Raw genomic sequence first — 20,594 nt, forward strand, 5'->3', positions numbered from 1 at the left:
CTTGGTTAATATGGATAAAGCAGCTTCAAATCGACCGAAGCTATCTCAACTCATCCCCATCAGTAATGTCTAGAGTCTAGAGCATGTCCAAAAGAGGCTTTATGATTCGAATAGTTTATCATTCATGATCTCTCTCCTCTCTCTTTGATCGTGGCGCTATACTCATTGTCTGCTTCGTATCAGGTGACAATCCAATTTGGACCATGGGACATAATGTGATGTGATGGTATGGTATGGCATGCAGAGCTAGCCATCACCCCAGCAGAGGAAAAAGTAATTGGAGAGCTCGGGACCGAGAGCTCTCCTTCAACGAAACGGTGATTTAGTGCATCTTGTTTATTATCCCCCATTATCTCTCTGCTTTCACGTCTAATTTTCATCTCTATCATCAAAGCGAGACCTGCTTCATACCAATACTACTGTACTACCGGCATACCGGCGCGTTCATCCATCACGATACGCGAGTTATTCCACCTCGTGAGTGTGAGTAGCGTGAACCATGTATGGAGAATCTCGACATCCCGATCTAACTCAATCACCCAACACGAACTAATACATCGTCCGAGTTCTTCTTCTTCTTCTTCTTCTTCTTCTTCTTCTTCGAATGTCATACATTTCAATCACGCATGCATACGTCAACTCCCATCAAAAAACTAATTTCAGCAAGGGTAACTAACCTTAACATGTTTCACAAATCCTCCATCAAGTAATTCCCCCCTTGTACCCCACTCACTAAAGCACATCAGCCACATCTTTCCTTCAGGGCTTCTTCTAGGCACTCCATAATAAGTCTAGGCGCCTGTAATATCCATCACCCAATCCTTCAATACCCTCGGTTCTCCCCCCCCCCCAAAAGCCGAGCTCCCGTCTGAAATATATTGCAAATAAAGTGTAAATGCGCGTTCCGGGATATTGCAATGCTCCTTAATGAGATGAACATTATGGAGTGGATGGATTGGTATTTTTCCATTTCTTAAGACTTATATATGATTACATGATGATCATCTATTTGTGAAGGTTTTGAAGGGGGTTTGATTGCTTTGCTTTGCTTTGCTTTCTTTATATTTCATCCATTCATTCTCTTCTTTTCGCACTATTCGCGAAACATTACATTCTTTTTCTATACCAGTACTTTGTAAATTTTCATAAATATGGTATTCATCAATCCCAAATCGTTGCCGCTGGCGGCTAGTCTTTTCATCTCAGCTACTTCGGCTGCAGATGTGGCATTATATGGTCAATGTGGAGGTACTGGATTCACAGGCTCGACAACTTGTGTTTCGGGAGCGGTTTGTCAATCCCAAAATGCATTTTATTATCAATGTGTGGCGGGAACAGGAACAGCGACGAGTGCAGCGGAGGTTATCTCGAGTACTACAATCGCTCCTGTAACGACTGCTTTGGCTGTCTCGAGTTTAGCTCCGGTGGTCTCGAGTACTGCTTTACAAGTATCCTCGGCTACTACGAAGAAAAAGTGCGATTCGTCTACTTTTGCTACTTCGGTTGCTAAACAATCTATTTCGGTGGCCAGCTCTTCGGTTGTTGTTCAAGCAAGCTCGGCTGCTCAAGCGGTTTCCTCCCAGATTAGCTCTGCAAAATCTGTAGTCGCTTCATCTGTCCAATCGTCAGCAGCGATTGCAAGATCCTCTTCTACTTCCAGCGTACCCCTCATTACTACAACATTTGCAGCTCTTCCAACCGCCATTGTTTCCACATCCTCCGCCCTGATTAAATCAACTCAAGCTGCCATTGTAGCCTCTAGTTCTTCCAGCGCTGCAGTTGCTTCTATCGCAAGCTCATCCGCATCTTCCGGAACCAAATATCTAATGGTTTTGTAAGTTTCCCTGAACCAAATCCAACAGGTACACAACTAACAATCCCCCAGCGGCGATTCCTACACATCCGACGGATTCTACGGCGGGGCTCCCCTCCCCTCCGCCTCAAACCCACTCGGAGTCGCCCTCCCGGGAACCACCACCGACGGCGGTCTCGGCTGGCTCGGCGTCGTCGCCACCGAACTAAACAATTCCCTCGTTCTCGGCTACGACTACGCTGAATACGGCGCCACCACTGACAACACCCTCGTCAAGGGCGCAACCCACGATCTCATCGCGCAAGTGACCGAATTCTCCACCTACGCCGCACACAATGTCTCCACCGCTCCCTGGACCGAAGAAAACACCATGGCCATCATCTGGATGGGCATCAACGACGTCGGCAACTCCTACTGGGACGGCTTCCCCACTCCCTTCGAGTCCATCCTCGACAACTATTTCGCACAACTGCAAATCCTCTACGAAGCAGGAATCCGATACTTCACCCTCTTTACCATCCCCCCCTTCGACCAAGCCCCCGTATTCGCAGAGCAAACCGCGCAAAATATGGATTTCGTACGCGGAAATATCAGTACCTATAACGCGGATCTCGTGACTCGATTAGCGACGTTCGAGAAAGCGAATGCGGGTGTTACGGGTACGATTTTTAATACGACGGAATCGTTTTATACGGCGTTGGATGATCCGGCGACTTATGGGGCGCCAGATGCAACGTGTATGAATGCAGATGGGACCTCGTGTTTGTGGTATGATACTTATCATCCGGGACAGGCGATTCAGAAATTGGTGGCGGAGAATTTTGTCAAGGCGATGAGTGGGATTTTTGAGCTTTGATGGGTGTGAGATGAGATGGATGAGATGAGATGAGGCGTGTATATATTATTCTGTTGTTCAAAATTAGGGCGAGGTAGAAGATGTAAATATTGAAGAAGATTGTGAGGAGCGAGGGAGTCAGGTTTCTGTGGGATTGGGAAGAACTTTCTCCCGTTCATCTGTATATATCTGACTTTCAGTGTTCAGCTTCTAGCAAGTATATACATATTTTGAAATCTTTTGTGTAAATAAGACTCGCAAAATTTCACACTTATCGAGGTGCCTGACCAGTGAGGCTTGATCAAAGACTCAGCCTTTGGTCGCATTAAATGGATCTAGTTTATCACTAAACAAAAATACCCCATCAACAATACCTATCTCACCTATATACCTCTCTGCATCATGAATTCCATCCCACAAAAACCAATCCCCAATCCAGAAATCACCCCCTTTCACCCCACCCACCCATCAAGAAACAACCCAATGAACCGCCCTACCAACCTTCGGCGCTCGTCCCCTCGCCTTCAATTCCTTCCAAGTCTTTACACCCATTCTCTCCAACTCATTAAGAGCCGCAATCTCCTCATCACCGGGGGTTGAGATCTTCCCGTCTGGAAATCCATGTCTGAGAAGGGGACTAGTTTTGTCTAAATTCATGATGAGTTAGTATTGACGTCATATGGAAGAAATATTTCATGCAAGACACCCCTACCCCCAAAGTACAAGCAAAGAAGGAAAAAGTCAATATACCTTCTTAAGCACCTTCCAAATCCCACACAAGATAAAAAAGACAGCAATACCGATATAAGCAGCGACAATGTTAGCCCAAGCAAACGGTCTCGTAGTTGCAGCTACATAGCCTTCTCCGGCGACAATCAGACAACCCATGAGAAAAGCACAGATTGAGGTATATGGAAAGATTTCCGCTTTGAACGGAAGATCGGATAGATTATTTCCTTGATGAATCCAACCGAGACGGAATCGAATGTTTACGAGACAATGCGACATGTAGATTAGGAGATTACAAATTGCGATTCTAGAGTATTGTTAGCAATTGCTTCGAGGAGAGTAGGAAGAAATTGTCTTTGGGCTAATAACGGCGAGAAATTGGATCGTAAAGACATAAACGCCAAAGATGGGATACATACAAATTTTAAAGCCAAGTAAACACAACTCCCTGTCTAAATATCGCACTGAGAAATGCAACGAAGCCTATTAAAACGCTAACACACATAGCTGGCAACGGAACGCCATTACCTCTCATGTGGTAGCGAAGATTTTTGGTGCTTATCCGTGCTTTGCTAGAGCAAAAAGTATACGAGAAGTAGCATGGACACTGGTATTGCCGGCACTGACTACAGCAATAAGAATAGCAGCGGCAACGATACCTGCATCTTTGAAAACAAGTGTGAAAGGAGAAGCTGCAATTCCTATAGCGGATGTAGTGAGGAGTAAGGGGTCAGGGAACTTGATGTTGATACTCTATATTATTGTTGGCAATATCCAGATGCGATTGGACATTTTGGATGCTTAAAACCTACAATGACAAAGATGAATTCAACATAACAAAGCAAAATCCGCCCAATCGCCCCCTTGATAGCCCTTGGGACATCTCTACGTGGGTTCTTGGCTTCACCAGCAGTCAAACCAACTAACTCTGTGCCTCCATAACTCAAGAAAGTCGTATACAAAGCAGATAAAACACTGGGCCATCCTGCCGCAAAAGGAGCTCCCTCTGTCGAGGACTTCCACTAATCGAATCCTTTAGCTTTGTGGCCAGGTATCCCACCGCCGTTGACGATCAAACCGAGGATGATGAAGATTATAACAACGAGTACTTTCAGGAAACTGAAGAAGAACTCCGCTTCTCCAGAACATCGAACTCCAAAGAGGTTTATGACTAAAAAAGTTAGACACGTGATCAAAGACATCATTTTCCAAAAAGAGAACCTACCAACGATCACGACAAGAAATATCAAGGCCCATACCCAAGTCTCAATATCTGGTAGCGAATAACTTATGATGATACCTGCTGAAGATAGTTCTGCTGGTAAAGTAAGAGCCCCAAGAAACCAATATGACCATCCTTGGGCAAAACCAAGAGCCGGGTCAAAGAATCTATCCCCGGATGCTGCGAATGATCCAGAAACAGGAAATATGGTGGCGATTTCACCAATCTATTTCGTAGTTGATCATTAGATTCTATGGCTATACCTTGAACTTTGTCGAAAAAAGATAACTGATCTCGAGACTTACTGTAGCCACAACCAAATACACAAATACACCAGATACAATAAAGGAAATCACAGCTCCAACAGGTCCAGCCGTTGAGATGGTAGCTCCAGAGATGAGAAAGAGTCCAGTGCTTGAGAGGTTTTGTTAGCCAGGTATGCACAGGGATAAATGATGCAACTGATTCGTCTAATCTCATACAATTGAAACCAACGTGCAAGCACTCTCCAGAAAGCCAGTGGAATGTCGATGGGAAGTTACAATTGTAAGCCCAATACCTATCTAGAAAGTCGAAATTTGCGTCTAGATCGATAGTGATACTACCGCTAGAATCATGAATTGATGCCCATAGTGAGACAAAGTATTCAATACAGATTGTGCCAACATTTCAATGTTTCCTGGTATCCAAATACCTTGAAGGGATCGGATAAATCAAGAGACATGATACCCTATAGTCCCTCCTACAGCAAGCATACTGAAATGTCTTGACTTGAACTCTCTTTTCGTCTTGGACCCCCAATTCCCCACAGCGACTTCACCATGTTTCAAAGAATCGACATCTTCCGTTGGTTAGACATCTAAATTGCTAATGTCATCCTTCCCAGTGCCTTTTCCGGTGTCAGTATTCATGTTGTATCAAAAAGTTAGAAAATGAATGAGATGTTACTCAATAACAAAAGTAATATTTCCCACCTCTATTTTTACCCTTCATTATATACGTATCAACTAGAAATACCATATTGGAGGTATCGCACACAATCAAGGATGGAGTTCACCCACAAACCCCATTTTTGCAGGGACTTCACGAACTTCAGCACCACTTCTTATCATGACCTTTGCATAGATAACTATCAATTGATTCCTCACAGCTACACCCATTCAATTCTGTTCAATAGTTCTCAATCGGGGAAGACAATAAGGTAAAATCTTATCTCGGTGTTCTGAAGAGACGGATACGGGAACGGGTGCGGAGGTAGAATAGTCGCGGTTAAACTTCTCAGATCTGCGGGATATCCGATAAGGCGTAAGGATCTGAATTACATTGCATAGCGTATTCTTTTGAAAAATTCGTTTAAGACTAGTAAGGATACTTAATTTTAGGGTTAATTAGCTTTTCCCTAAAGGTAGTAAGACACCTCAAAATAGAGGCATTTGATGAATAATCTATGGATTCAACGAATCAAGCAGCTCTGGTGGTTTCTGTAACTTTAACTCACAATAAACTTAAATCATGAATCCTTGCTAGCCTCGGACGGATTTTTTAAAAGAATACGGTATTTGATGGTAATCGTATGGTTGCTGGGGAAACAGGTATGTCTTTGCAAAGGCGTACTAGACATAAATTTATACAAATTAATAAATTCCCCAAATACTTGCAGAAATCTTCAATTACCATATTCATATTTTACAGAAAGATTTCAAGATCATGGCAAATAATACATCAAACAAACCTGAACGGACCCTGATCGGTGGTTCTCTTGAGATACCCCGCATGGTATCGGGACTATGGCAGCTAGCTGGAGGACATGATCAAAATGTTGATGTGGAAGCAGCGGCCAAAGCGATGGAACCATTGTGAGAATCGTCAAATCAGAACCGATTTTGACATGATCACTAATCTCCAAACAAGAATTGAAGCAGGACTGGATTGTTTTGACATGGCTGATCATTATGGTGACGCAGGTGAGTTTTTCTTGTCTCTAAGTCTTAGGTTACTGACCCAAATAGAACTCGTCATGGGTCAGCACAATTCGTCCTCGACGAAGAAAATGATAGCTTTCACAAAATGGTGTCCACCAGAAAATGGAATCGCCACTTTCGAGAATGCAGAAAAAGCTGTGGATCTTGCACTGGAGAGGATGAAGCAAGAAAAAATTGAATTGATGCAATGTAAGAAAGTCAAAAAATTCATCTGAAAAATACTAACGTAGGATAGATCATGCATGGGATTATACGGATGATAGTTACATTCAAAATCTGGAGCACTTGCGAACTTTACAAAAACAAGGGAAAATTGGAATGATTGGAATGACAAACACAGATGCCGCACATCTCGAACTTTTGATCAATACGGGATTCAAGATTGCAACCAATCAGGTATCGTGCTCTGTTGTTGATCGTCGCCATGTTCGCGGTCGACTTGCTTCAGTATGTACCGAACATGATGTTGGTATCTTGGCATATGGAACACTTCTTGGGGGGTTTCTTAGTGAAAAGTGGCTTGGGGTTGAAGAACCAAAGAACGAGACAGAATTGAACTGGAGTTTGAGAAAATATCTGCGTTTTATTAATGCGGCTGGAGGATGGTCGGCCTATCAAGTTGTGCTTCAAGCGCTTTCCACAGTTGCCAAAAAGCACAGTGTTGGTATTTCTGCCGTCGCAACACGACATGTTTTAGACCTTCCTGCGGTAAAAGCTGTAATTGTAGGATCCAGGCTATCAAGTACTTCGGGCAAGTATACCGTGAGCAATCTTGAGGCTTTTAGTTTCGCATTAGATGCAGAAGACAGGGCTTTGATATCAAAAGCACAGGAGGGCCTTGCGGACATACCGGGAGACTGCGGTGATGAATATCGACGACCACCATTTCTCACAGTAAAAGGTGATCTCAGCGATCACCTTGAGGAGACAGATCATGATGTTAAGATCGCCAAAGCTGTCGCTAGTGGAGCTCGCATTGAATATTCTTCGGGCAGCCACTGGGAGCCCATTGCAGTATGTTTTTCCCCCGGATGTGTTAGAAAGGTCGCTAATATTCTTTAAACAGAGTTACTGTCGAGCAGTCAGAACAGGCAACACCATTCGCGTATCAGGAACCACAGCCAATTCTCCAATCTCAAGTGTTCCAGCGATAGGTGGGAAAAGTGCCCGCAGCCAGACCGTGGCAATCCTAGACATCGTTGCGCGTGCCATAAAAGCTTTGGGCGGAGACTTGGCTGATGTTGTGCGAACCTCAATATTCATGCACAGGGAGGAGGATGTTGAAGCGGTCAGTCTTGCACATGGTTGGGCTTTCCAGTGCGTGGGAATCAGACCATCAAATACATTGGTGGTATCAGGGGTAATTGGGGACGAATTTCTTGTGGAGATTGAAGTGGAAGCTGAACTGGGTTACCGTGAAATTGTAAGGATATAGCAGTAGTGATCCAAAGCGAAATTTGATGATTATTCTCGTACGAAACGAGTGTGTGTAGATGGAGCAATGCTTGAAACGGTGCATAAAGTAATGATGATAATTAAGGACAGTACTCTTTCTTACCTACGAGCTTCCACAACTTCGTAGATATCAAACCACCTCAAGCGGCCGCTAGCGCCAATACACTAATCGATCTTCAGCACGTGCCTTCAAGCTGAGTCAACCAACATAATCACATGCCAAACTTCACTCCCAATACAAACACAAGCAATCATACAATCATCTTCTCCACACAATCCCCACGATTTCATTCTAACATCCAACATTCCCAGCCTTTCAATTCGTTGTTCGTCGTTATATTTTGAAGACTCTGGACTGGGGGTCATATCAGCCTCGGTCTTGTTTCTGCTTGACTTGATCATATGCTTCAGCTATGATGTTGGTTTGAGAGTATTCTCATCTACCGATCCTCATCCATCAATACAATCTCCTCCCGCTCTCTGTGTCCATCTTCATGTCGCACAAGTGAAACGACTTCGCCCCAACTACTGTCAAGTCACATACATGCATTTTCCACACTTATCGATCTTGCGCTTGTAGTTGCCCATTCTCCTTTGAGCTCCGGAAGACAAGTAACTTTTTGGGAGCGCGCACATGTTATCAACCATTCTTTGTTCTTACTCGACATCTTCTCTTTTGTACAACACTATATAACTTTAATCAAGATGATAGGTATGTCCTACTGCCAACACCATACTTTCTTCAATTACTGACGAAGTTGGTAGATCATGTTCTAGGGCGACCTTCTGTAAAGTTTCGTAAGATACAAGTGTTGGCGGTGGTTTCTTTCTGGTCGTTCTACCTTTTCAAGTAACACTCCTGCGCCACCCTATTGTTATATCATCAACTAAGCATCATAATTTACAGAGGGAACAGAGACGGTCCACCAAAACTTAGAAAAGTATCCCGTCTACTCGAAAAATATCTCACACCATGGCAAACTCTTGTCATAACCCTCCTCTATCTTTACATTGCACGAAACTTGGGAAAACTCGTTGGACTGGAATGTCCGGAGCCCTTGGCCAATCTATACACGAGATCATACTTTCGAGCAACATGGGTTACCACAGCTTTGGATGCAGGTTTTTGGAGTGCCATGCGTATAAGGCGGAAGTGGATACGTGATTTGGCTGGAGTCATATTCACATTTTATTATCTAATTGCTGCCGAGCAAGCGGATGAAAAAGTAAGAAAGGTCAGAGGGATGTTGACCGTGGATCATCTGAGGGTCAGCTGGAATAAAGGAACAACTCCATACCTGGGATTTTTGTCGAATCTATTACGACCAAGGTTCATGAGATATCCACCTAGGGCGATTCGAATCCCGAGACCATCGAGTAGTGATTACAAAGAACCAGTTAAGGGGTGGTTATTCTTTGACGGGCCACTGTCAGCTTTAAAAAATCATACAAAGGTTGTTTTGGATATCCCGGGCGGAGGATTTGTGGCAATGGATCCAAGAACGAATGACGACAAGTTGTTTGCATGGGCAGGGAAAACTGGATTGCCGGTGTTGAGTTTGGATTATAAGAAAGCCCCAGAGTTTCCATATCCTTACGCACTGAACGAATGTTACGATGTTTACAGTACAATAATCTCTAGTCGAGGTCGCTGTGTGGGATTATCCGGAGATGTAGTACCAAAGGTTGTCATTACGGGAGATAGCGCTGGTGGAAATCTAGCTGCTAGCACTACATTGATGATTATTGAATCTGGGAAAACGGATGCTCGACAATTCATGGGACAAGGAAGACTTCCGATCCCAGATGGCCTAGTTCTCATTTATCCCGGGTTGGACATGAACATTGGAAATTGGATGAGTGATGAACAGATGAGTTTGATTAAAGAGAAGAAATATAGGAAGACGAATAAGGGGATTATCCAAAGGAAAAGTATGCAATATACTTTGGCAGCGGGAACACCTCATCAAAGTGAAGATGAGGATGAAAGCCCCCCGAAATTGCCCTCGCCACCGGCTAGAAGAGAAGAAACCACAGAACTCTCTCCTGGAAAACCATCTAATATTTCACTACCCTCTCCTCAATATAGTACGGCTGCTCCTACAATACTTTCCCCGTCTTTAACAAGAACTCCAGCGAATGTTGAACCATTGACTCCGTCAACATCTCACCATCCAGCACCTTTACGCACTCGCCTTGCCATGTCATCTATGATATCGTACTTTAACGATCGTATCCTTACTCCCGAAATGATGCGTGCTATGATCATTCTCTATATAGGTCCTCACAACCGTCCTGACTTTTCAACTGATTATCTTCTATCTCCGATTCTAGCGCCTGATTCATTACTTGCCCAATTTCCCAAAACTTACTTTATCACTGGTGAACGAGATCCATTAGTAGATGATACGGTTATCTTTGCAGGAAGATTAAGACGATGTCAAGGAGAAGATGCCGCGGAAGTTATGTTGATTCCGGGGATCAGTCACGGGTTCTTACAATTTGTCGGAATCTTTCCCGAGGGTTGGAAATATATTTTCCAATGTGGAAAGTGGATGCAAGAGATTTTTGACGAATCAGAACATAGAGATCTTGCGAAAGCAAATGGGAAGGAGAGACATCATAGGAGGACTAGGACAGAAAGTTCTGGGGATGAAGATATGGGACTTGAAATGAGGATGAGTACCAGTGGACAGGGCAAAGGACTAGGGGATTGGAATGAAAATGGCGAGAGAAGAAGAAAGGAAAAACTTTTGAGAGAAGAAATTGGGAGTGGGGAGAGAGAAAGAACGAGATTAAGGGGAGGACTCAAGAGACAGAAAAGTATGGTCAGTTTGGCTAGTGAGGATGATCTCTTGGGAAGAAGAATGTTGGGGTTGGTGGGGGGATTGACGGGAAGAGGTGATGATGGGGGTGCTGATGATTGAGGTTTTATTGGGGAGAACGGGCGGGAGTATACGGTTTAGGAATACTGGAGCTGTGTGTATCTAGGGTTTGGGACAGGTTAGAATATAGGGATTTGATACTTTCACAACAATTGTTGGCACGAATGCATTGTTATTGGGTTATTTTATGATTCTTGGCAGGTTTTTGAATAGACTCGCGTGGAACTTTGCTTGAATGGATCTCAGATACGTATGACATGAGCCGATGAATTGTATATATTGTGGATGGAAACAAGCGTTGTTCAAGTGACCTAAATATAGCCAGTCTTTTCAGGCCCTCTTCATGTATCTCATGGAATTCTTAAGTCTAGATGAAAGAAGTACTGAGTACTTACTCAATTCATGATGCGTTCCGTGTATTCATATTCATTAGAATCAAAATCTTCACTACTACCGACATAACGATGGTGCATCAAGGTTGGCCAATGATGAATTTTCAAGAAAAAAAATTGTCATAATTCGAGTATTTACTTCCTGTCCTTACCGTTCCATTGCAATTCGTTTTATTTCCTTTCGTTTCATTCAACCAGCCCTTGAGAATTGCCTTCCGAGACACTCGAACCCATTAAAATCAGCTATCCTCGTATCAAACTCTGCCATCCTCCCACTAAGCTCTGCTCTCCTTATTCAGATTCTTCGCATGTTGCACGACCATAGAGCAAAATCTGTATCTTTCTCGACGACTCCATTCCCTCGAAAACATTTCCGCGTCTGTTTCACCAGGATAAATGGCGACAGCGTTATGCAAAGCAATGATTTCACAATCATGAAGATCCAATTGTCGCATCGACTTTAATTTTGTACTGATCACCTTACCGGCTTGGGGTCTTCTTCTGACATAAAACTTTCAGTGAACCATCGTTGGAAATCCAAAATAGGAGTACGGTCATTTCTGGGGCTATCCCATATTTTGATAGTGATCAAAACAGCTGTTTTGGCCCAACTGGCGTGGTGATCTCTGCCAGTCAGGCGGTCCAGTGACTTGCAAAGGCCTTGATGCAAAGTATCCTATATTTCAATGTTGGTGTAATCTCTTGATGATCAGGTCAGAACGATAGAATGATGAACACACTGATTAAAACAGATCAGGGCCTTTGATTGAATCAATATACATCCCACCAGGACCATTTTTACCCTCCACTGGTTTGTTATTGAATATCTCGAGGTTGGATGACCTCAAGGAATACAAATCATTTGCTTTTTTTGTCACGATATAAATACATAATTGCATCAACAACAGTATCCGAAAGTCTATTTCCTTCAATAAATTTCTGTGTAACTTTAAGAAGAATGGTTAATTCCGGATTCGACGATATATTTTTGTAGAAGAGAGATAAAGTTCGGGGAAGTCATCGAACAGTTCTTCTATCGTATCATTATCGCCGCTGGGCTATTGGTACCGGGACTCTTTCCGAGACTGGATGCAAATCTTGACTAACTATTTTATTCCATAAGTCTTCAATCGAGATTATTAGATAATTCGTGACAGAAAGACACTCAAATCCACTGTAAAAGCACTTTGTGATGAGTATATTAAGATGTGTAGTAACTAAGGAGCAACTGATCATTTCTTAAATCCAATCTTGTTTTCTCCTCTTTCTGGAGTTTGGGCATCAAGAGAAGAGAGGATCAAAATTTCTCTATGAAAGGAATCTACAAATTGAAAAATCTTCATACCTATCCTCTTTTGCTTGTAGCAATTAATCATCGAGAAAGGGTTCTTTCGACGATATGTAAGACTACATTAATACTAACTAATTCTTGGATTTATTGAACGAGCGATAAAGATACTTACAATATCTTCCTCGGCTCAGTGTGAGTATTCAGATTTCTTCCCGTTCTCGAGAAATTCAGCTTAGTTAATTTCTCATAAGAAGAATTCTAAAACCTCCTCGCAACACAGATTTCAATTTCCCTACTTAAACCCTCATTAATTTTCCTGCTTTTCAAACTCTCATTTCTTCATTAAAACTTCATATTAACCAATAAAAAGAATTTAAAATCGATTTAAAATTAACTTGATCATATACAAAAAAAACTAATTTATTTTTAAACATTTTATATATAAAGTTATAAACTATTAAAGATAAAAATCATAAATTTTCTAAAAGAATTATTTATTTTATATAAGAAAAGTATTACAAATCAAAAAATTTCAAATGTTTCAATCTCAATTCTATATAATTTATAAATAAAAATGATTAAAAATAAAATATATATATATATATTATTTAATAAAGAATAATAATAATTACTTATTTTAAAGTTTTAAAAACAAATTGCTTTAAATTGAAAAAGTTATTGATCTTTTTAATGTATATAGATAAAAATCATTTTTATAGGGATTTTATTATAAAATTTATAAGGTACAATAAGTAAGTTTAATAATTCTTACAAATCCTATCTATTTATAAATCTCCACAGCAATAAAAAGAGTTCGTTCCTATAAAAAGAGTATCGATAATTATAATTATAATTCAATGATAAAGACTTATTGAATTTCCAAGGCAAAACGCGAGCAGTATATACTAGGTATATCTAAACAGGATATGTATTCAAGATATACATGTAATATACCTACAGTATGCGATACACTCTGTACAGAATTAATAAATAGTACAATGCAATGCAATACAAAGAACTATAGTAATATTCAAGTCAAGATCAATCAAGATTCTCAAAAACCACTGATTTCTCTCTCGCTCAATGATTGTGAGATAAAATAAAGTAAACTACATCCAACAACCAACTCCATTATTCTCCCTTCCAAAACGCCGAGAAATACTCGATACATACATACAAACATACATATAAACATACATACGACCCATTCTCCACCTTTCGCGCATACGTAACGTAGCAATCATGGACTTTTGATTGTCATGAGATAAATCAAGGGGCGTGATATGCTCTGCACCAATCCGCTCCGCTCATCCCAACTGTAATCATTTTCTTTTTTTCAGTAACAATTTATCCCATCCCATCCCATACCATCCCATCAGCGCTTTTCTATTCCACATATCTTTACAATCCACCATTTTCGCTCTCTCACTCATATCCTTCTTCCGACTAAGCAGCACTATCCGCACTATCGGCAGTCAAATCACTCTTCCCACTCCTAGCTCTCGCCGTACTCGCTCGTCCCTCTCCCGCGCTCGTATACGCATCTCTACTCTTCCTATCCGCCACAACAACTTTCGCAGCCAACGCATCACGGATTTCCTTCTCCTCTCTATTTCTCCACATTCGGACACCAGAGTTGCTGAGTGGCCAGAGAACTTTATTTTCGCGCATCAATTCTTCCTGGGTATCTTCCGTCACGCGTTCTTTTCTTCCGTAGACAATTTCATCCCAGGAAGGTGCTTTGACGGATGTGAGGATATCGAAATCACGGGCGAGCTCAGCGCAATAGTGATCGAGAGGAAGATCATTGACATCGTTCCCAAAGGGGTTTTCAAGCTCGTTTCCAATAGCCATGAGACCGACGATAATGTATGCGGCGGCGATGGTTCCTGGAATGGTGATCCATTGGAGAGAAGCATAAAGTTGGAAGGGGAGAAGATAGACGTAAAGGTAGACGATTTGGGAAATGAGGATATTGTAGCCGATGGGGAGGGGAGTCTGGAGAACACGTTCAGCGGAGGCGGAACAATCGGTCAGAGCGTTGATGCAACCAAGAATTTGACCCAAGACGACGGGAGAATCGAGAGTGCCGTTACGGATGGTTCCTTCGACGTAGGAGTTTAGGTAGGTGAGGATTTCATTTGGAAGATTTCCAACAGGCTTGCTGGATCTCTTGATGGCTTTTCGGGGGTTACTAGCGGCGAAACTGAGACCGAGGTATTCACCAGTGCGCTTCCATGGGGTTCTCTTTTTCTCAACGAGGACTTCGGGAGTAGTGGCCGATTGAGCATAAGTATTGAGATGATGGGTTAAAGCGGAGATATCGGCATAATGGGCATAAGGTTCGAAACGAAGTTTATGTTTGAGAGCAACAGCAAAAGTAAGAACGAGATTGATACCAGTCACTTTTGCGAGAAGATCTTCTTTTCCCATGTCACCTTCACGCTCTTGAATGTTGACCCAAATGAATCGAGCAAGGTTGCGTGATTGGACAGAGAGAGATGCCCATGCTTTACGTCCATCGGAATAACTATTTTTTTTTTATGTTAGTTGCGGCTCTATCAATGAAGTTTTGATTAATTTAGTCTGCCTCCATGGCAATGGCCCTCGGAGAGCCAGCGGAGCGTCATTTTAAAGAAATTATACTATTCAATGTCTAACATTGACTGATAATATGGTATAATATATGGGGGCAAGCCCCCAAACCCCCTTTAGCTCGCTGCGCTCGAATTTTTGGATGCAAACTTTCCATCCAGATAGGGGAAGAAATGAAAGAGGGGAACCAACCGTTCATAAGCAGTGGTACTCTTAAAACTTAATGCCAAAGAAATAACAAAACCAAGGACCGTCAAAAGTAAGGTATTAACAGCCAATTCTGTACCCGAAAACTTCGAAATACATGTAATTAAAGTAGACCAACATGCAATCCAGAAAAGAGGTACTATCATTCGAGGTATAACGGATCCATGAAGGCGCATAAAATATGGAAGTTTGGAATGAGCATCGAGATTTCTTGGTCCGACCTATTGGTGAAAGGGTTGTTAGTCATACTGAGAGGTTTATGGAGGTGTGAGTCTTGGGTAGACCAGATGAGAAGTAGAAGATCTGAATGAAAGAGAAGAAAAGGATATAAACGTACAAAATAATCGTCCAAATTTAAATCATGTCTGCTTTGTCTCTTGAAACTACTTGGAGTGGTCGCTCCACTCGCATGCCCTTCAAATCCACCCTTAGACCTCATCGTGCTCTGTCTGCTAGGAGTATTCTTCTCAGGATTTCGATGAATAACGGTTGGATTGGGATTGTCGTGAGGAAGAGTTGAGGAAGTTAATGGGTCATGGCCCCCAAAATCGTCGGCCATGATGTCGGTTTTGTGGAAATTCTTTAAGGCTTGAAAGGTTGGGTCGACTCGGAATAGGAGTCTAGAATGATTGGAGAAAAGAGCGTATGGATGCCGCGGTGGGTATCAAGAATTGTGGGTAGATGGTGTTGGTAAAGGAAAGGTCCAGATTCGTTTATGCGGGTGTATGGTATGAACGAGTGAACGGACTTGACAAAGTGAATCAGATTTGCTTCGTATACTCGAAATACCTGGTTAATATGTAGTATATGGCTCGATATGCGAATGGGTTTGTAAGTCAACCCCGTTCCTGACTCTGCTATGAATTGTTGGAGCTTGGAAAAGAACTGGAGAAGATCTTAGTCAACGAGTGAGAGTCATGTAAGGTTGTATATTAAATGGATGGATGGATGGATAGATAGATGGATGGATGGATGAATGAATGAATGGATAGATGAATGAATGGTAAAGGAGGGAGTGTTTGAAATTAAAACTGGATCTCTTCTTCTTTTTTATTCCGATTCAGATGAAATGAATGAATGAATGAATGAAGACTTCCGTAATGACTATGAAATGAATGAAATCTGGAGTGAGAGAGAGAAATGTATGTGGATGGATGGATGAAAAAGAAAGATTTCGGAGGTTTAAGGTTGGATTTAAAAAAAGAAATGTGCAGTAATGCTTGCGTTGAACCCCTGAGAGATTCGATATGGACCATTCGAAAGGTGGAAGGAGTGGAAGGGGTGGAAGGGTGAGAGAGAGGGTCAATGATTGATGGTCAATGATTGATGGTCAATGATTGATGGTCAATGATTGATGGCTAATGGTCAATGGTCAATGGGCACGAATGCTCATGGTGGAGGTGTATATAATTTCCCTGCTTCTATAGAATCTTCATCGATGGTATAATAAATGGACTAGGTAGGTTGGGGGTTAAAATACGCTATGATTGAATATAATCAATACTCTCTACTCTTCACCTACCCTCTCCCAATACCCTCTCTCTACCCAGCAGCTATAATAAAAAGCCAAATAACCTCTCCCAAGAATTCTCCCCTGATATTGTGTGACAACGTCGTTACAGAATCTGCACACAAGAAAAAGAAAAGGTACCGACGATATCATTTACACCATCTCTCACCCATGACAGGCGTACCTTAAAACTCCTCTAGCCTCTCCAAAACGCCACCCTTCATCCAGAGCTGGAGTACATTTTCACCATCTGCAACCCATGGACAGGAACATGTCAAACATGTCACTCACTCATGATTCATCCTTTTTGTTTTTGCTTTCACAAGGTCAGTCAGTCCGTCCGTCTGTCCGTCCGTCAGTCAGTCAGTCAGTCCGTCAGTCAGTCAGTCAGTCTCATTTGGGAAATAGTTTACAATTTCTCCAATTCTCCAATTCTCCAATTGTCCCATTCTCCCATTCTCCACTCGTTTTACGGAGACACTCCCGTACCGTATTCTGTACTACATGGACTAGTCATTCACAATCTTACTACATCCTACCTAGACGACAGGTACAAACCGTCCACCAACCCCCATCCTCTCCAAAGAAAAAAAAAGAGTTCGTTCCAAGTGCCAACTTCACTAGGTAGGGGCTGAGTAATTAATTACGCATGCCAGCATCCAGATGAGTGCTCCATCCGGACTCAGACTCTACCTGCGGGTCGGGCCACTCTAGAACATCCACGTAAGGGGAAAACTCTTGGGACGTGAAAAGTTTATTACTGTTTGCCCCTTTAATTTTTGAAGTGCTGGATGCTCATTAAGCCTTGTGAATGGAGGGGCTTACGCCATATGCATCTGCACCGATGTATTCTCCTCGGCATGCATATGCATGCACAATGAGGTATAAATAAATTACAGGTACGAGAATTACACGAGGGGGCGAAGGACAAGGGCGAGAGTTCTGAAAATAGGTTTAATTCAGCCTGGGGAAAAGTTCGTTGCTGTGGTTGACGGGTGAATTGAATGGGAGGGTATGTTTTTATTGGTGTGCTTCTTATAACGACGTTCAACCTATCTACTACCGGTATCACATCATCAAATATCATCCTTTACCTCTGTAGAGCTACCAACTACCTAGATAGGTAAATATCAATATGAGATGAATTTTCTCTTCACAAAATCAATTCAACACCACCTCCATCCAATCCATCCCTACAAGGATCAACAAAAATTACAAACAATAGCTCGTTTCATCTCGTATTTCCCTGTTAGAGAATTTCACCACCCCATGAACCACGACCCCAAAACGGTATGGGATCTCCCCTTTCAACGGGACCTAATGAGACATTTCTTCTAAAGAAAGTGATAGATCGGCAGATGAAAGTTCTGGAAGGAGAGAAGGATTTACCGATTTTGACAATGTAGAACCGAGGATGAGGGTTGGAGGAATTGTAGTGAATGAGAACATAAAGGTAGACCTCGGGAGTAGACGACGTACTCGAGTAGAGAGGCACATGAAGCATAGTATGTAACATACCGGTACGAGTATCTTGCATGGAATTCCAACAGCTGAAGATCTTCAGAGTGAGAAGGCAATCTGCTTATTTCACTTCACATATTATTCATATCTATCCCCACTACCTACTCGAGTGTGTGTATTTTCACAAAAGGATTCTCCACCGTGACCGTGGCGAATTGCTTCCTCTTCATTCAATTCCTACAACAAACCATCGATAGGTACACCAGTACGTACTACAGAGGGAATGAATAAGCTCGAGACAGGATAATAATGCGTGAGTATCCATTTCAATTCCATTTGCTCATCTTCCTTCAAAACTCCATCTCCCATATCCCGTGCTTACTCTGCACAACTCATCCCTCGGCCACTTGTCAACTCGTTTTTCACCTCCAAACTTTAAATTTTCCATCTCTTTCAATAAACAAATCTCAATTCCGGCCGGTTCACATTATGATCCATATCAATGATCAACGAGTATGAATTGGGTACCGACCCCTAACTACCTCGTCCCTCGTGAATCGAGACCGTCTGAATATAATATACCTAGATCCTACCAATGATCGCTCTCAAAAGAGTCCAGAAGCCTCCATCTTTTATTTCTACTATTTTTCTTCCCTCGCACATCCATATTTTTTCCATCTCATTTAGATTTTTATCCTTTTCTCGCGGGGTCTCCGCTCCCAGTTGGGTTTCGCCGGACTCTTTCCACTTAGGTCGGTCTAGGTAGGTTGGTTTGGTTCGGATGGAAATAAATATACTTTGATTGATGGAAAGTGGGTGCGTGAGATATTGTGTATATCTAGTATAAGTCGGGTACTCGACTTTCTGGCCACCCCTGTTTTGAGCCACCCTTTTATACCAAAAAGTACTTTTAGCTTATTAATACTTTTATTAAAATATAATATAATTTATTGAAAATTTTTATATACATATAATTCAAAATTATTTCAAACCTATACTGAAAATTTTAGATTTTTAGGATTTTTTGAGTAGAGATCTAAAGCTTTAAAATATCGATTTTTTAGTTTATATAAGAATTATATATAGATTTGAAATTAGTTGTAAATCTTTGATAAATTTTTAAGCATAATTAATAAAGAGAAATTAATTACTTTTTTAAAGGTTTTAAGCTTGAATCTATATAAAAAATTGAATTTTTTTTAAAAAAAATTATAGAGATATAATTTAAATAAGGAAAAATAATCTCTATAATTTCGAAAGTACTCTTATGAATACTTATTAATTAGAATTTTTCTAATTCTTTTAAATCTTTTATTTTATAAATAATAAAAATTGATAGTTTATTTTTAATAATTTTGATTAAAAAGTTATGAAAGATTTTTTTTAAAAAAAAAGTGAAATTTATATATGATTCTTATATAAATTAAAAAATCGATATTTTAAAACTTTAATTCTCTATCTAGAAAAATTTTAAAATTTTAAAATTTTGAGAATAAGATTAAAATGATTTGAATTATATATATTTGAATTTTCAATAAGTTTTATTTATAAATATAAAAGTTTTTTTATTAATTTTAATAATGAAAGATAGTTTAAAACAGGGGTGATGTTACGGGAGCTGCCTCTAGAGTCATGTGGAAGTGTCTAGAGTTCTCTCGAAATGATTTAAATTAAACTTCAAATAAGAATTCAATAAGGTTATAATTAATTACAATTCTTGTAATTATAATAATAAAACTAATAATTATTCTTGAGTATAAAACTCTATATTATAATAAAACCCATTCTCTTATATAGACCTTCATTCTTTGTTGTTTTATTAATCCCATTATATCCCACCAGATGGGAATAGTAGGATCCAGTGGGAGTCCCTAATCCCGTGACTTCCTGATCATGTGATGCGGTATGTTGGATGCCGTCGTAACAGTACGTACATTATATTAATATATACATTATTTCAAAATACATTAAAATTAATCTTTTATTAATATTTTTATTTTAATTATTAATTATTATTTTTTCTCTGAAAAAGTTTCTTTATAAATAATAAAAATGAAATATTTATAAAATTTAATCTTTTTATAGATATCTTAATTGTAACTTAAAAATATTACATTTTGTTCACAATAAAGGAGCAGGCCAGTGGAATGCATGTATTATTGACTATGTAGATTAATTGTACTAAGGTAAAATCTAACTACGAAGTGGAAGTGATAT

At 40.8% G+C, this 20,594-nt stretch overlaps 5 protein-coding genes across 5 annotated transcripts; 3 read left to right on the forward strand and 2 right to left on the reverse strand.

Moving 5' to 3' along the window:
• The first annotated feature begins 925 nt into the window (after positions 1–925).
• EAF01_005608 (uncharacterized protein) lies at positions 926–2,897 on the forward strand. Its single transcript, XM_038913862.1, has 2 exons — positions 926–1,834; positions 1,886–2,897. The coding sequence occupies exons 1-2, from the start codon at positions 1,152–1,154 to the stop codon at positions 2,667–2,669; spliced, it is 1,467 nt and encodes a 488-aa protein (XP_038770311.1). The 5' UTR covers positions 926–1,151; the 3' UTR covers positions 2,670–2,897.
• Positions 2,898–3,116: 219 nt separating this feature from the next.
• On the reverse strand, positions 3,117–5,354 carry EAF01_005609 (uncharacterized protein; the record flags this gene model as incomplete). The annotated part of the gene is made up of 9 exons (XM_038913863.1): positions 3,117–3,295; positions 3,449–3,684; positions 3,906–3,949; positions 4,005–4,130; positions 4,190–4,399; positions 4,487–4,548; positions 4,603–4,825; positions 4,905–5,013; positions 5,329–5,354. The coding sequence occupies 9 exons, from the start codon at positions 5,352–5,354 to the stop codon at positions 3,117–3,119; spliced, it is 1,215 nt and encodes a 404-aa protein (XP_038770312.1).
• A 952-nt stretch (positions 5,355–6,306) lies between these two features.
• EAF01_005610 (uncharacterized protein) lies at positions 6,307–8,016 on the forward strand (the record flags this gene model as incomplete). Its single annotated transcript, XM_038913864.1, has 5 exons — positions 6,307–6,455; positions 6,511–6,563; positions 6,609–6,770; positions 6,817–7,595; positions 7,648–8,016. 5 exons carry the CDS (start codon positions 6,307–6,309, stop codon positions 8,014–8,016), a joined length of 1,512 nt encoding a protein of 503 aa, XP_038770313.1.
• Positions 8,017–8,741: 725 nt separating this feature from the next.
• EAF01_005611 (uncharacterized protein) lies at positions 8,742–10,963 on the forward strand (the record flags this gene model as incomplete). The annotated part of the gene is made up of 3 exons (XM_038913865.1): positions 8,742–8,748; positions 8,802–8,886; positions 8,944–10,963. The coding sequence occupies 3 exons, from the start codon at positions 8,742–8,744 to the stop codon at positions 10,961–10,963; spliced, it is 2,112 nt and encodes a 703-aa protein (XP_038770314.1).
• Positions 10,964–14,050: 3,087 nt separating this feature from the next.
• Positions 14,051–15,965, reverse strand: EAF01_005612 (uncharacterized protein; the record flags this gene model as incomplete). Its single annotated transcript, XM_038913866.1, has 3 exons — positions 14,051–15,134; positions 15,392–15,627; positions 15,744–15,965. 3 exons carry the CDS (start codon positions 15,963–15,965, stop codon positions 14,051–14,053), a joined length of 1,542 nt encoding a protein of 513 aa, XP_038770315.1.
• Between the last annotated feature and the right edge of the window lie 4,629 nt (positions 15,966–20,594).

The sequence above is a fragment of the Botrytis porri genome, assembly GCF_014898465.1.
Source record: "Botrytis porri strain MUCL 3234 chromosome Unknown BPOR_007, whole genome shotgun sequence".
Taxonomy (NCBI): domain Eukaryota; kingdom Fungi; phylum Ascomycota; class Leotiomycetes; order Helotiales; family Sclerotiniaceae; genus Botrytis; species Botrytis porri.